Source organism: Typopeltis vanoorti, chromosome 8, assembly GCF_054136105.1.
Source record: "Typopeltis vanoorti isolate ZY-2024b chromosome 8, IOZ_Tvanoo_1.0, whole genome shotgun sequence".
In the NCBI taxonomy this organism is placed as follows: Eukaryota; Metazoa; Arthropoda; class Arachnida; order Uropygi; family Thelyphonidae; genus Typopeltis; species Typopeltis vanoorti.
In genome coordinates this window covers 104,568,817-104,585,539 of record NC_143556.1, presented here as the reverse complement: position 1 = coordinate 104,585,539, position 16,723 = coordinate 104,568,817, and the positions used below count along the sequence as shown (strand labels likewise).

The following is a 16,723-nucleotide window of genomic DNA, read 5'->3' as shown; positions in this document are numbered from 1 at the left end:
TTCATATTTTCTCTCATTGAATATTTCTCACCTTTCAAATCATTCTTGCCAGCCAATTCAATCAATTCTTTCACTTCTCCTCTTGAAAACTAACAGTTTCACTAACATCCTTTATCTTCTCACTTGGGAAACATGCTTTTTGTCACTTTTTCATCAAGTACATCTGTTATCATCGCCTCTCCATATAATACCTTCTCATTATTCCCAGTTTCTCCCACTTTCATACTTTCCCCATTCACTTTTTCTTTCATTCTTCTTCCTGAACCACATGACAATCATTTCTGCAGTTGCTTTAGCTCACTGTTTGTCCTGTGAACAATACTGTATATGCACATTATTTCACTTCTCACTGTCATCTCACTCTCATTACAGACACTGTCATTCACTCCTTCCACACTCTCTACAACACTTTCACTATCATTACATCAGCAATATTAGTTACTTCATTTTTCCACTTTCCATATGACTTGCATTTCTTGCACTTGCATACAGAACATGTCTGACATATTTTCTCTCTCTCATGCCATAAGCCACTCACTCTTAATGAGTACATAGAACACAACTAAATTGTGCAAAAATCTCTTATGCTAAACTCAGTGAACAAGGAGCCTTGGCCTCCATTTTCCCTGTATGTGTCAATGCCATGGAAAACGCTTTCTGAATCATATTCTTTGTCTGTGATCTCTTGTGCTTTTAACCATTGAGATTTTGCCAAAGAGATTTCCATGCCATCCTGTCCAAAACTTGTTCTTTTGCTTCTTTCCAATTAATTCCCTTCTTTTCTAATTTTTCTTTAATTTCCTTTTGCCAACCTTTCCTGGGCCTGCCTATGTTTCTTGTTCCTATTTTCTGGTTTTCATATACAGTTTTTACTATTCTTCCTTCTTCCATTCAAATGAGATGTCCAAACCACCTCATTTGGGCTTGTGTTATGAATTAGTTCAGAGGTATACAACTTGAAAATTGTCTCTTATAGTTTGGTTTCTTATTCGATCTAATCTTGTTTTTTGCACCACTTTTCTAAGATATTTCATTTAGATTGTTTGTAGTTTATTTGTGAATGATATTACATATTGAAATTCACAAACACACACACAACTTCATGGTCTAAATTAAGTAAAATATTACCCAAAATAATTCTTGAGAGTAGATTGTTTACAATATTTCTAAGTCATTTATTCAAAATTTTACTATATATTTTGTAACCTGTATTTATTTATTTATTTATTGATGAAATGCATTTTAAAAGCCTGCATACTTCATTTTTAATATTCATATTGTGATGTCATTGCCGTAATGAAGTTCATTATATCTTTGTCATAATGAAGGTTTACAAAATTTGCAATGCTTTTAAAGTACTAAAATAGCTTTATTGTTTATCTTGAATGCTACATCATCTGGACAAGTGTAGTAGTCCAAAATAGAATAACATTAGCATGCATATGTTATATGTTAACATATGAAATATGCAGTTCTGAGGAATACAGAGTCACTGTACATTATTGTTGCTGCTATATCATATATATATTACAGTATTGCTGGATATGGAGATGTCGACATACTTCTTCCTAAAATACCAACATAAATGATAATCAATGTATAAGCTTGCACTCATTCATTAAATATTCTTGGTATATTTTCTTGGTATATAAATATTCTTTTTTATTATTAGTTTCTATGTTAAATGGAATATAATAGGTTTACTTTATTATTATTATTAACAGAATTCCATGGAGTTCTGTGCTAATTCAGTGATCAGTGTATCTGTAATATTGTACCTTAAATTCATGCATGCTCTTAACATTCACAACAATTATGCATTTCACCCATTCCTCTCATTAAAAGACTCTCTCTTCACCATATGCTAATACATCTTCCAGGAATGGGCTTCAGTTCTTCTCCTTTCTCCCTCTGCTCTGTATATTAAATCCCCTACTTATCTTAAAAGTCTATCATATCACCCCTCTCTACTTATTCACTAATCCTTGTAACTTATGTTTACTCAGATTTCCCTCATAATCAACATTCTGGCATCCTGATTTTGTATTAGTTACTTGTATCTGGATCATCATCAGTTTCCTCTTTATAACATGGTGTGGTCAACTGCTGTTGTCTCTTGAAGTCCTTATATAGTGATACAAGCTAATCAGGCAGCCACACAGATAAGATGTAAGTGATAATAAGTAATAATACAGATAAGATGGTTCTACAGCACTTTAACACATTAGTAGTATGCTGTATGTCTTTGCATCTCTCATTTTAAAGTGTGTGACTGTTGACTTTTTCCCCAAAGTCCTAATTTAAACAATGCACGATTTTTAATAAAGAGCAATAATACTTTTTCACAGTGCTGCTTAAAGGTGACTTTCAAATGAAAAACCAACACAAAGATTTCTGGAGTGGCCTTCTGACCTAAATGAATTTCAATAGTTGTTAGAAAGAGCATGTAGAACAAAGTCCATTTGAGAAAATTTATATGTATTGATAATTCTTTATTATTATTTTTTTGTAAATCCCCCCAAAGGTTATTAGACTTATCTTAAACATCTGTATCATAGAAAGGTTCAGGGTTACATAATCTAGAAACCTGCAACTTCCTCAAGCCACTTTAAACCTCCAATAAGTATAGTGATCGTTGCACACTATCCCCGCTATTATGATGAGTTATGTTTAAAATCTGATATAAAAACACTTCTTCATGAAGTGACTATGATAAAACATTCATCCCATTCAGGCTTATTAAGTATGCAGAATGATATTTTGAGAGCACATGATGTGAGGTGGAGATGGGAAGGATAGGATATTTAGTAGGGTGTTGCTATAAGCCAGTTACCTACAGAGTGAAGAGCAGAAGTCCATTTAATTACAGCAGTATAAATTTGGAATAGGAAACTGCACATAGTAGTAGAAAGGAAATGGAATTTCTGAGGAACAGATATCTTAGGCAACACTTAGTAGAAGGAACATAAGGTTCAAGAGTTTTGGATTTGGTCATAGCATTAGAGGAATTGAATGTAACTGAGATGGAATCTCTGCTCCTAGTTGGAGAAGGTGATTATGTAGTTTTGACTTGGAGGATGAATAGACATGCAGGAGTATCAAAGAAACAGAAATTTATTTGGAATTGTAGTGGAGGTGATTATAATAATTTTAGAAATCAGTTTAGGGCAGTTCCATGGATGGAGGAATTGGAAGGCCAAGATATAAGAAGTGCATGGGAACTGGTGAAGAAATATTTAGTAGCAGCAGTGCAAGTTATACATGTCGAGTGAAAAAAAAAAATGCAGTTTGGTATTTAAATCGATGACATACAATATTAAATGGGAACTGCAGTTGAAAAAAATATTATGGAAGAGATATAATGAGAGAGGTGGAAAAGGAATGCATGAAGAATATACGATTCAAGCTAGGAGATTGACTAGTAAGGTGAGGTAGGCAAAACTGAAATATGAGAAAAGATTAGCCCTGGGATATAAAAAAAAATCCTAAGGAATTCTTTCACTGTGTGCTAGTAGGAGGAAGAATGACTGATGCAGAGTCCATAGTAGAGTTGTTTAATGAATATTTTGTGGGTTTTAATACTAGAGGTATTATTATTATTATAAGGGGCAACTCCAAAGAGTCCTTAGACTCATCGAAAGAGGCCCTAAACATCACGTCAAGAACTATTCAGCATTTTGCACAGTATCTGTCATACTTTGCTTTGAACTCATTCACAGTCATGGCACCCACAACAGACTCTGGGCTTATTTCACTCGTTCACCACTCTCCAAGTAAAAAATCTAGTTCTAAACCCTTGCTAACCACACTCTTGCTCAGTTTCCATGAATGGCCCCTGGTTCTCCCACCACCAGACCTGTTCTGAAAATTTTCCTCTGAATTAATCTTGTAAGAATTCCTCAGTAATTTGAATGTTCTCAGTCATATCACCTCTTTTCCACCTATCAACCAACTGTAACCCTCAAATCTTCAACCTGTTCTCATAAGGTTCATTCCATAGACCAGCTACCATCTTGGTTACTTGCCTCTGGATCCTCTCTACCTCCTCCCCATCACCAAGAAACCCTGGTGCCCAGATTTGCGCACAGTAGTCAAGATGGGGTCTTGTCAAGACTTGATAAAGAGGAACAATAACCTTGTTGCCACTACTCGTCAAAGTATTCTTCAATAACCAAGTGAACTGATGAGCTGATTTAGCTACTTTTGCTATGTGTCCTCTAAACTTCAACTCCCTATCCACCAACACTCCCAAATCTCTGGCTTCATCAATTTCCTGGAGTACGGTTCCACCATGTGGTATACTGCTGATAATCATTTCACCCCAAAATGCATAACCTTACACTTTGCTACATTAAACTGACATCCATTCTGCTTAGCCCAGTCTTCCAGTCTATTCAAATCATCCTGCAAAATTTTGACATCATGTGTATTCACTATTGCTCTACCCATCTTGGCATCATAAGCAAATAACTGAACGGTTCCTCTCAGATCCTTTCCTATATCATTAATGAACAAATTAAATAGGTGGTCCAAGAACAGAACACCAGTAGTCACAGGGGTTCTGTGACTACTGGTGTTCTGTTGGACTCGACTACTGAGAGGATGGTTGATGGAGCATATCTCTCCATCAACCACCCTCCTATCCATCTCACCAACCCTGTATCCATCCCCATGTGCTTCAGTTTACTGATTAGAATTCCATGTGGTATCCTGTCAAAGGTCTTTGCAAAGTCCAGCAGGATTACTGTAAACCCATTACCTTTATCCAATTCAGCCATCACTGTATTATAAAACATGAGCAAGTTACTGAGGCATGATCTACCCTTCACAAAAACCATGTTCCCCTCCCATACAGTATCCCATTTCCATCTATCCATTCCTGTATTTTGCTCTTGACCAACTTCTCAAACACCTCGACAACGACTCCTGAGATGCTGATCAGTCAGTAATTTGCAACAGCAGTCTTGTACCCTTCTTATGCAATGGAACTATTTTCTCCTCTTTCCACTCTCTTGGGATTAACCCAGAGCTGTGACTATGCAGCAGGTTCAAGGTTTAGAAGTACAAGAGGAGAACATGTTTCAAATACTGAGTATTCTGGATGTCAATAAATAAATGGAACTGAATAGGATTTTGTCACAGGTTTTAAGGAAATGCACTTAAAAGCTGACAACTCTGTTGACCTGGTTTTCAGTGAGAGTCTAGCTATGGGAAAGGTGCCCAAGAAGTGGAAGCAGGGGACGATAGTGCCATACATTGCATAAGGGTGCTACTGGAATGGAAGTGTCAAACTATAGAACAGATTGTGCTTTATCAGTGGTTGTTAAGATTTTGGAGAAATTAGTGAGAGATCATATACAGCATTGGGCAGATGAGGGTAATGTTATCTTTGAGAGTCAGCATGGATTTGTTAAAGGGTGCTCTTGTTTTAGTAATCTGATTGCATTTTGTAATCAAAGAAAGGCATGTGTTGCCATTTTGTGGATTTTTACAAAGGCATTTGAGAGGGTGCCACATGATAAACTGATATTTAAGCTATGTCACATGGGTTTAAATGTCAGCTTAGTGAATTGGATTAGCTGTCTGCTAGATATCATAGGATTGTGTATGAGACAGAGTGGTATTATGGAAGCAGAAGGTTATAAGTGGGGTACTACATGGCTCAGCACTGGGACTTGTATTGTTTTACTTTTATATTAATGACTGTCAATTGATTCCAAGGGGATATTCAGCTGTTTGCAGATGATATGAAATTGGAAAATTTTTATTAGTAATAGTTCATATATGGTAGCCCTTCAGGAGGATTTGAATAAGCTGGACATGTGGGCAAATGAATGGAGTGTCAGTTTAATTCAACTACATGTAGTCTTGAAGATTTGGATACATCATTGGGAGAGTGCATGCTCTGTTGGAGGAAGTAGGGGGAGAGCAAGAGATCTTGGAATGATGATTGATAAAAACTTGAAGTTCAGTGGATATATTGCAAAAGTGGTGAAGGTATCCTGAAGGATCGCTGCAATATTGATCAGGATTCTGACCAGCAAAGATAGAAGAATTGTCATTCCATTGTATAAAGCTCTGATCAGACCACACCTGGACTGTTTTGCTCAGATTTGATCTCAGGGATCTGAAGGAAATAAATTAACCATTGAAAGAGTAAAGATACCAAGAAATTATATTCTTGGTTTAATCCTTTATCCAAGTGTAAGCAAACAAAGTTTGCAACTGAAGAGGAGACCTCCACATAGCCTTTAAAGGAATGCAGAGAACTAACCTTACCCTTCTATCTTCTACCCTAATATCCAGTACTCGCCTTCTTGTGGTGCAGCATGTTAGTATCTACCTGAATACTGAACGAACGAGGATGGGCTGGCAATTTGGGATTTACCTGACTAAATTGTATTCTTATAGGCATAAACCACAATATAAAATGCTGGTACAACATGATAGAATTTCATTCCGGTTGGGGCATCGCCCAGTTGAACAAGGCCCCTGTTGTTTTTGCCAGGGAACCAGGGCAAAAAATCAGCTACTGGAACAAATCCTAAAACACAACTTAACTCAATATCGCCAGAGTTCAAGATCAGTACTATCAACATAAGACTGAATGGCAAAAAAAAGTGACTGTAGATGAAACTTGGATCCACCTACACACACCTGAGTCCAAGCAGTCAAAACAGTAGACAATGCCCGGTAAAAGAGCACCAAAAAAAAGCGAAGACCGTTTTGTCAGCTGAGAAGGTGATGGCCACTGTTATTTGGGATTCCCAAGGAATTATCATGATAGACTATTTGGAAAAGGGTAAGACAATAGCAGGAGTCTATTATGCGTCATTATTAGACCATTTAAAAGAAGAACTGAGGAAAAAGCGGCCATGATTGGCACACAAAAAAGTGCTCTTTCATCACGACAATGCACCGTCCCACACATCAGCCATCACAATGGCAAAATTGCACGAATTGAGGTTTGAATTGGTTCCACATCCACTGTATTCTCTGGACTTGGCCTCATGTGACTTGTTGTTCCCAAACTTAAATATTTGGCTTGGTGAGAAAAAATTTTATTCAAACGAGGCAATGACTATTTTGCATTGCCTACTTTTAGATTTGATGAAAAAATTGGAAACTTGCTTGACCAAATGTGTAGACCTTGATGGAGACTATGTTGAGAAATAAAGATGATTTTTTCCCAAAAAATGTGTTTAACTTATTTTTTTACCAAACTTTGCAAACAACCATCACAAGACCACAACATCTGCTCTACTCCTCCTCATAGTTCATCCCAACTTTGCATCATCTGCAAACAGCTGTATATTCCTATCCAAATCTTCTCCAATATCATTAACATATAGGTTAAACAGCAGTGGTCTTAAAACAAACCCCTGAGACACATCACTAGTGACTTTCCTCTTCTGGGCTATTGCTCCCCCATACCCAGCTTGTTGATACCTGTCAGACATCCAATCTCCAATCCAATGCACTAGTCTAACATCCAACCCCCACATGCTCTAGTTTGACTGTCAGCTTATCATGTGGTAATCTATCAAAAGCCTTTGCAAAGAATTCATGGTATTTATTCTACAACAAAGGCTTATTCTTTGGTTAAAGAAAGATTGGTGTCCTTCAGGATTTGTTTTGAAACAGATGGAATTGCAAGTGTCATCATTGATACTGCATTTATGAAAATGTGTTCCTGGAATAAGAAAAAAAATAGTTGAGTTACGAGTGATCACTTTGCAAAGGTGTATCATCCAGGTGGAGATTTTGTAGTTGCTGATGTTATGGAGTCTGATGTTGGAATTGAAGTAGATTAACAGGAGGTGCTCAGCATATTTAAAAATATTGATATGAATACAGCAGTAGGATTGAATAGAATGTCAGTCCTTGTACTATTTGAATGCGCGAGAGAATTGGAAGTGCCTCTGACAAAGTTGTTCAATCTATCTCTCAGCACTGGCAAGGTTTCAAGAGCATAGAAAGAGGATAACATAGTTCCATTACATAAATATAAATATCGCTCCAAGACAGAAGTAGCAAATTACAGGTCAGATAATATCTCAGGAGTGATGGTTAAAGTTATTGGAAAAGTTGGTTAAATATAAAATCCAGCAATGGGTAGATAGGTAAACAAAACTATGATTGGCAGTATGGGGTAAAAGTCAGGTTCTGCCTTAGTAATTTACTCACATTTTATAATAGAGTGATAGCAGCATTAGATAAGGGAAATGGATACACCATGATACTGCTGGACTTTGCAAAGGCATTTGACAGAATACTGCTTGGAAAACTATTACAAAAGTTGGAACAAATGGGGATAGGTATAAAGCTGGTAGCATGGATATGAGGATGGTTGATAGTCCAAACAAGAGAGTAGTATATGGTGTCATGGAAACTTATAGGAGAAATATGGTAACTAGTGGAGCACCTTGTGGGTCTGTACTAGGGCCACTACTCTTTAATTTGTATATTAATGATATAGGGAAAGATTTAATGGTAGGTGGATATTCAGTTATTTACTGATGATAATGCAAAACTGGGTAGGGAAGGGCAAAAAATGATATAGTGATGTAGATACCCTGCAGAATGATTTAAATTAATTGGCATCGTAAGAAAATGATAATAATTGTCATTTTAATGTTGGAAACTGTAAGTTTATGTGCTTTGGCTTGAAAAGGTTACATGATGTGTATCACATTGATGGTAATAAGTTGTAGGAGATTGATGAGGCTGGGGACTTTGGGGTAATGGTGGAAAGGGAGTTGAAGTTCAGAAGATATATTGCAAAATAGCTCAAAGGATTACTTTCATGTTGAAAAACATGCTAACGTAATGATAAGGAGGATTTTGTTCCTCTTTATAAGACTATGATTTAGCCACATCTTGACTACTGTGCACAGATTTAGTCACCTGGATTTTTTTGGGATCAGGAAGTGGTGAGAGGAATCAGAGATGAGGACACACAGAAGCGTGTGCGTGTGTGTGTGTGTGTTTTGCAAAGTTTAGTTATTAGGCAGAAATGAGATGACATGGTAGAAACTTATAAGTTATTAAAGAGGTTCTACAGGGTGTCCCAAAATTCACTCAAGATTTAAATATAGCACCATTTGTGCAGTAAAGTGTTGCCAACGAGAAAAAAAAGACAGCGTTACAGCTGACAGTTCAGGGTTATTAAAAATGGAGCGCTACATGAAAACAACGCATTTTCATTGTTGAGATATATTTTAAAAATAATGAAGGTTTGGCAATTACAGTTCGCAATTTGCGTACAAAATATGGTCGGAATACTGATTTAACTTCATCAACTATGAAAAGATTAATTAAAAAATTCAAGGAAACTGGATCAACTAGTGATTTTATACACTCTGGCCATCCTTCAACAAGTCGTTCAACAGAAAACATCAAAGCACTTCATGAGAGTGTTGCTGAGAGTCCAGGAACATCAATTCGGCACTGTTGTCTTGAATTGGGCATTTCGAAAAGCTCTCTACAGCATATTCTCATGAAAGATTTGCATCTTTATGCTTACAAAGTTCAATTGACTCAAGAACTGTAGCCTACTGACCACACACAGCGAAGAGAGTTCGTTGAATGGATTATGGAACAACAAGTGGATGCTTATTTTTCGAACAAAATCATCTTCAGCGATGAGGCTCATTTTCACCTTGATGGCTTCGTTAATCGACAAAATTGTTGCATTTGGGGTTCAGAAAATCCACGAGTGATTGTTGAGAAACAAATGCATCCACAACGTGTCACTGTTTGGTGCAGATTTTGGGCTGGAGGCATCATCGGTCCATTCTTCTTCGAAAATGCGGCTGGTAAGGCAATAACAGTTAATGGTGCTCGCTATCACGACATGATAATCCAGTTTTTTGTGCCTAAATTGCAAGATATGGATGTGGATGACATGTGGTTTCACCAAGACTGTGCCACATGCCATACAGCCCGAGAAACAATTCAGTTACTGCATGAGTCATTTCCTGGTCGTGTAATTTCCGGTTTGGGTGATCAGAATTGGCTGCCCAGATCATGTGACTTAATGCCGTTGGACTTTTTTCTTTGGGGTTTTTTGAAGTCTAAGGTTTATGCCAACAAGCCCACGACCACCCATGCCTTGAAGGAGGAAATTGAGCGCTGTATCAACGAAATTCAGCTACATTTATGCAAAACGGTCATGGAAAATTTTGACAAAAGAGTGCGTATGTGCCAGCAAAGCCGTGGAGGTCATTTACCCAATAGTCTATTCCATGCATAACCCTATACTGTATACTTTATGGATCAATAAGAATATACAATTTTTAATTAAAAACCTGTGTTTTCTATCAAAATTACTTCTTGCGTGAATTTTGGGACACCTTGTATAAGATTGAAACAAGAAATTTTTGCATATATAACAAATAGAGAACTAAAGGTCATCCCTGAAAGTTGTTAATAGTGTGGTTAGTAAGGGTGTAAGGTGTAGTTTTTTTGCTTGGAGAGTGGTGAGCAATTGGAATAGATTTCCAGAATTAGTTTTGAGTGCCCTGACTGTGAACGAGTTTAAGGAGATTATGATAAGTATAGTCAAGCTTTGTTGTAACGAGCACAGAAATAACAAGATAATGGCTGTAATAAGCAAAAGGCCCATAGTGATTTTAATTTATGCATATTCCGATACAGTTTACTAACTTTTATAATGAGCATACTACATGAATGTACCATACAAATTTTGGTAACTATGCAAGCATACTTAATTGCTTGGATAGTTTTTGGAATAGACAAAAATGAAAGGAGTGGTTTAACTTTCATGACCACCTGGATTGAATTACAAGCCATTTTATAACCTAATCATTCCCATCTACCTCTTCAGTGACTAGCCTCCGGCCCTCCCTCACTGCCATGATTGTAAAATCAGTTAAAAATGAACCCTTCCATCAGAAACACGTCTACTAAAAGGAAAGGGTTTCTTGATTTACAAAAATTTTGAAATTATTCGTGAGTTAGACTGTGGTGCAAAAAATGTTGAAGTAATTAACAAGTTTTCTTTGTCCTCTTCAACATTAATGACAGATGAATATGTTAATATGTTTACATTAACACTGAAAAACAGCATGACTGAAACAAAAAAAAAATGAGCTTACAAATGTCTAAACATTGCTTCAATGGTTTGCTACACAAAGAAGTGCTGGATTTTCAACCGAGGGTCCAGTCTTTAAGGCTCAAGAGGAAAATTTGAAACGATTTGACGATTTTGTATATAACAGTTGTTGACTAGATAATTGAAATCTTCATTTTAATAATTATTATTGTTTTTAATTACAGAGAGATAAAGTGTGCTATTAAATGAATGATTTTAAAATTTTGGACAAATAAATTGTATTTAACATTACTGTAGTTTATAGAAGCACATTCATATAAATACTATCTAGATATGTAATGATATTATTTTTTCTCTATATTACTTTTTATTTTATTTAATCTAGTTTTATTGAATTGTTGCTCGCTTGTTTTTCAACAAGCAAGCAATGTCAATTTAACTCATCACTGATATAGTGAATAATAGTTATAATGAGGAACTTTTGTCCGTTCCCCTGGTGATTGTTATAACTAAGTTTAACTGTATTATATGTGTAAAGGTTAGTGTGGGTCACCAGCAGTGAGTCTTCTGTCTCCATGGAGATACCCATGTAATAATAATATAATATTTTAACAATAGATGTGAATGTTGGTATTTATTTTTTGCCAAGCATTAAATTAGTATGCACTTAGAATTTCTTTTATTTTAACCTCAAAGTCAGTATTTTTCAACAAACACATATTGTTTCTTATCTTGATGTTGTACCAATATAATTTGTTGTTTTGTTTTGTTTACATCATCATACTATTATTATTATTACGTGACACTTCCAAAGCGTCCAAAGACTCATTGAGGGAGGACACCTACTCTACAACTCTCTGTCACCACTCAATCTGCCAACAACAGAGAACCTCATCAACTACACCATTGCCATCTACTGCCTACTACTACCACCACTAATATTTTCACAAACAGTCACAAACATGCCTATGGCAGGATGTCTTTCCATATAAGTCATATTTCCATATAATAAGGAATATTACTTCAACCTTGGTATCACTTCTGACTCTGGCTCCCACTGATGAGACTTCAATAAAGGTTGAAACTGGTCTGCATTGTGACCCTTCCCATAATGCACAGCATTATATATGTCCATGAGGATATGTGCTTTGCATTATGGGATACTAAGGCAAGTGATGTGAAGTAACTAGCTTCTATACGAGCTGCCCGCTCCTGAAATTACTTCAGGTGCATACTTTGTTTGCTTACACTTGGATAAAGGATTAAACCAATAATATAATTTCTTGGCCTCTTTAATTTATAATGTCATTTCCTAATTCCTGAAGGTTAAAGAATGTTAGGAATTTAAAACTCCTATTTATAACCAACTGAAAAAACTTTCTGCTCTACTTGGATTATTTTTAGAGCTTTTTTGTTGATTTTTTGTTTTCACTGTAATGCTAATTTTTATCTTACTCAAGCTACATATCACACAAACTATATCACATAAAAATCATCAAAAAATTGTGCATGCTAAATAAAAAAGATCACTGATTACTTTTAGGTGTAAATAATTAGATTATAATTTATTAATTCAGTTTTTAAGTAGCCAATAAATAGCATTTAATGAAACATTTGAAATTTTTATAGTACTATTTTATTTTACAGTGTGTTGATATCTCCATGATATTAGCTGAAGCAATACGTCGAACACATAATGGTGAATCAGTATCTGCTTTATATTCTAATATTCCATTGTAATTTATTTATTTATTTTTTTTTTTTGACGTGCACTATTTTGTAAATTAATATATATTCAGAAATAAATCTTTTTAAATATCTTGATGTGTTTTTTGTATCTGATGGTAATGATTATTATTATTATCCAGGCCTCCATGGAGTCAAAAGACTCATCGTGGAGACCTTCCTAAGAAACACAAAGTCTATCCAAGACTCATCGAGGGGAGATCCCTCCTAAGGAACACAAAGTCTATCATACCACTCCATAAACTCATTGACCATTCTCGCTCTCATCACTCCATCGGGCAATGCATTCCATGGTTCGACCACCCTCCATGCAAAGAAACCACTCTCACCCTCTTGCTGACAGTTTCCTTTCATATCTTCCAGGGATGGCCTCTTGTCATCATTCCTTCCTGCTGTTCAACCAAGTGAAAGAACTCTCCATTGTCAACCATGTAACCACCTTTCAACAGTTTAAAAGTCTCAATCATATCACCTCTCCTCCTTCTATCCACCAAACTCTACAGCTCACATTCCCTCAGCCGATCCTAATAACTAACATTGTACAGGCCTGAAACCATCTTTGTTATCCGCCTTTGTACTCTTTCCACAGTTAATTTATCCCCTTCAAATCCTGGGGACCAAATCTGCGAACAATAGTCTAAGCGTGGTCTGATCAGAGTCTTATACTACGGAATGATAACCCTTTTATCTCTGCAGGTCAGTGTCCTTCTCATTATTGCAGCAATCCTCTGTGTTACCTTCACCACCTTTGCAATATGTCCCCTAAATTTCAGGTTTCTATCAATCATCAACCCAGATCTCTTGCCTCCCCTACATCCTCCAGTATTGCTCCTCTCATAGAGTATGCAACATCCCATCAATGTTTCCTAAACCTCAAGACCTTACATTTTGCTGCATTAAATCGATTCCCATTCATTTACCCATCTATCTAGCTTATTCAAATCCTCTTGCAGGGCTACCACTTCTGCACTATTATTAATAATCCTTCCCAGCTTTGCATCATCTGCGAACAATTGAATATCCCCTTGTAATCCACTGACGATGTCACTGATATAAAGGTTAAACAATATGGTATCCGGAGAGTTCATCGAAAAACAATTTACCGAAAGACAATTCCCCGAAAAAGCAATTCACCAATGAGCAGTTAATCGAAAAGAATTCATCGAAACGCAATTGATCGAAAAACTACAGTTCACCGAAAAATGAATTATAAGGCGTGTGGGGGAGAAGATGTGTGTGCAATTTTTTTTTTTTTGGTTTGTTTTGAATTATTTTGAGAGGTATATATCTTTTTATTATCCTACTATTTATCCTACTTCGTTCGGAAAGCGATTTTTTGGCGAGGCATACTGGTTGCAGTGAATGATATCCACTGAGGCGGGTATAGTTGAGATGTTAAAAGAACATTTCATAAAGGGATTTCATCCTCGTGAAATTTTTTAGCTCATATTCTAACCGTTGATGAAACATGGCTTCGTCACTATGACCCGGAGAACGAACAACAGTCAATGGAGTGGAGACACAAAGGTTCTCTATGGCCAAAGAAGTTTCGAACCAAACAGCAGGGAAATTTCTTGCCATTGTCTTTTAGGATATGGATGGTGTAATCCTTACCTTACCTCAAGAAAGGTGAAACTGTTACAGCAGCTCTGAAGGTATTGAAGGAAAATCGGTTCGAGAAACTAAGCAGAGGCGTGTTGCTTTTGCATGACAATGCACCTGCTTATGAAATCCAACAGACAATATACGACTTGAGATTTCAATATCTACCTCAAACACATATTCACCATGGCCGGCCCTAGAAATTTTGTCGCCACATGCAGTAGCTTATTTTTCCGCCCCTTCCCCTTAAAAAAACTCTTTTACTTAATTATTTATACACAAATATAAACATACGCCAAAGAAGAAATCCATCAGAATCAAATCGGGACTGCGCGGTGGCCACAAGCAGTGGGATATGCGCAGTCGCCATAATGTGGAGTTGCTCCATCATGTTGGAAAATGAGGACCTACGCATTCTCAATCTGGGAAAACACAAATTTCTCTAGCATATTTAGGTACGCCACTCTCGTAATCATCTCCTCATGGAAAATATGGCTCCACAATGCGATCATGCATGATCGCATTGTTAAGCCATATTTTCGAACCAACTCGAATCCAAAACAGAAAAATCAACTTTAAGAAACATCTCATCTCTGGAAAATGGAAGACTACAAAAAAACCTAGGCGTGAATGTATAAAAAAAAGTCCTCCATCCTAAACTTATTTTCTACAAAACTGCAGAAATCGAGAAGAGAAAAATTCTTCTGCTCATTTAATGAAACTGCTGAAAAGGACTTCAGCATCCTACGTTTATCAAGGATGTCAAACGCCTTTATCAGGGCGTTTAACCTGAAGGTGAGTTAGCCTGTCTCATACGAGGATGGAAGGTTCTTCCTCTCTGAAACTTGGTTTTTTTCTTGCCGAAAAACAAGCGAACCGAATAGGAAAACAAACGCAGTGATTTAAGGCCAGTTGCTTCTTCCTTAATTCAAAACAACTCAACCCAATTCCAATTTCCTTTAGCACTGTGTTTTCTAACTGATCTGCTGACCACTGGCATCCTTCAAAAGTCGAATAAGACTTCCAACCGCTGGTCATCTAAATATAACACCAGATGAGTATGCTTCTAAAAGGCTTAGAGTTTTGTTTTTTAAGACTCTTTATTCATCATTCTTTATTTTATTATTTTCCTTTCCTAGAGAATATTTTAACCTTTTATTTATTTTTTAACAAACTGCACCGATCACCTCCTCAAAACCCAGAAATATACCCACACATATGCTCCTCAGTATTCTTAGCCTATTCCTCCCCTTATTAACTGCAGTTACTTGCTTTCGAGTTTATTCGGGAAATAAGTGCATGTGGCACTCCTGTCGTTGAGGAATAACAGAAACAGGAGTAAATAAGTGAAACGTGATTGAAAAATCTTCAGGAATGAATTTTTTTCAAGTTTTCCAATATTTTTACTCTGAATTCCTATATATTTTATTATTATATTGTGAAAAATATTTACATCAAAGAATCAATTTATTATTATTAGTAGTAGTAGTTGTATTTTCCCTCATCCTCCTCAATATAATGATTGTTGGTATAGCAATGCTGCTTTACTAAGGAATAATTACAGAACAGTATCGATTCTTATTGTTTTTCTTGTCCGATTTGCCTATTTCCAGGAGGAAAAGCCTAGTCATCTCGGTATTAGGCCTACTAACTTACGTTCAGTAAATTTATATATTTATTACATTTATTAATGAAAAAATTTATTTGGATTCCGTATTTGAAACTTTTACAAAAAAATGTCGAACCCTTCCAGTTTTCAGTTCATCTATATTCGGGGCTACAAAGAATAGTGTCGAAATTATGTATACAATAACTCGCAGAATTCGCAGAAGTTTTCAGAACAAGAAGCTGAATGCATGGTTCAGTTTTAGTTCGTAATGGATCACTTGTATCATGACATTTCCGTAAAGAAGTTCCTAAATGATATTAGCAATTTCGCTCTGGCTGGATGAAATTTAATGAAATTTTTAATTTCAATCGACTAGACTTATTGTAACAAAATTTGGTAGAACGAATTTCTTAGCCTATTCCTCCCCTTATTAACTGCAATTACATGTTTTCAAGGTTATTCGGGAGATAAGTGCATGTCGCTAACTGTACAATGAAGCAGGATGTACACTTACATTAAATGCTCTAAAATGCAAGAAATAATTATTACATTTCAATGACCACTTAAATATGTTGTCTGTGTCATGAGTAACGTTCCACATTGTTACTGATGATTTTTAAACAATACTTTGCAAGAAAAATGCCTTTTCGATAAATTGCATTTTCGACGAATTGTTATTCAAGGAATTG

General features: G+C 36.2%; 1 protein-coding gene across 1 annotated transcript in view; it reads left to right on the top strand.

Annotated features, from left to right (window-relative positions):
- Positions 1-12,841, top strand: part of LOC150104249 (ribose-phosphate pyrophosphokinase 2-like) — a 185,770-nt gene extending 172,929 nt beyond the window's left edge. Inside the window, exon 7 of the mRNA XM_090396866.1 lies at positions 12,725-12,841. Coding sequence (XP_090252992.1) covers positions 12,725-12,817 — 93 coding nt within the window. The 3' untranslated portion in view covers positions 12,818-12,841. The remainder of the gene's footprint in view (positions 1-12,724) is intronic.
- Positions 12,842-16,723: the final 3,882 nt, after the last annotated feature.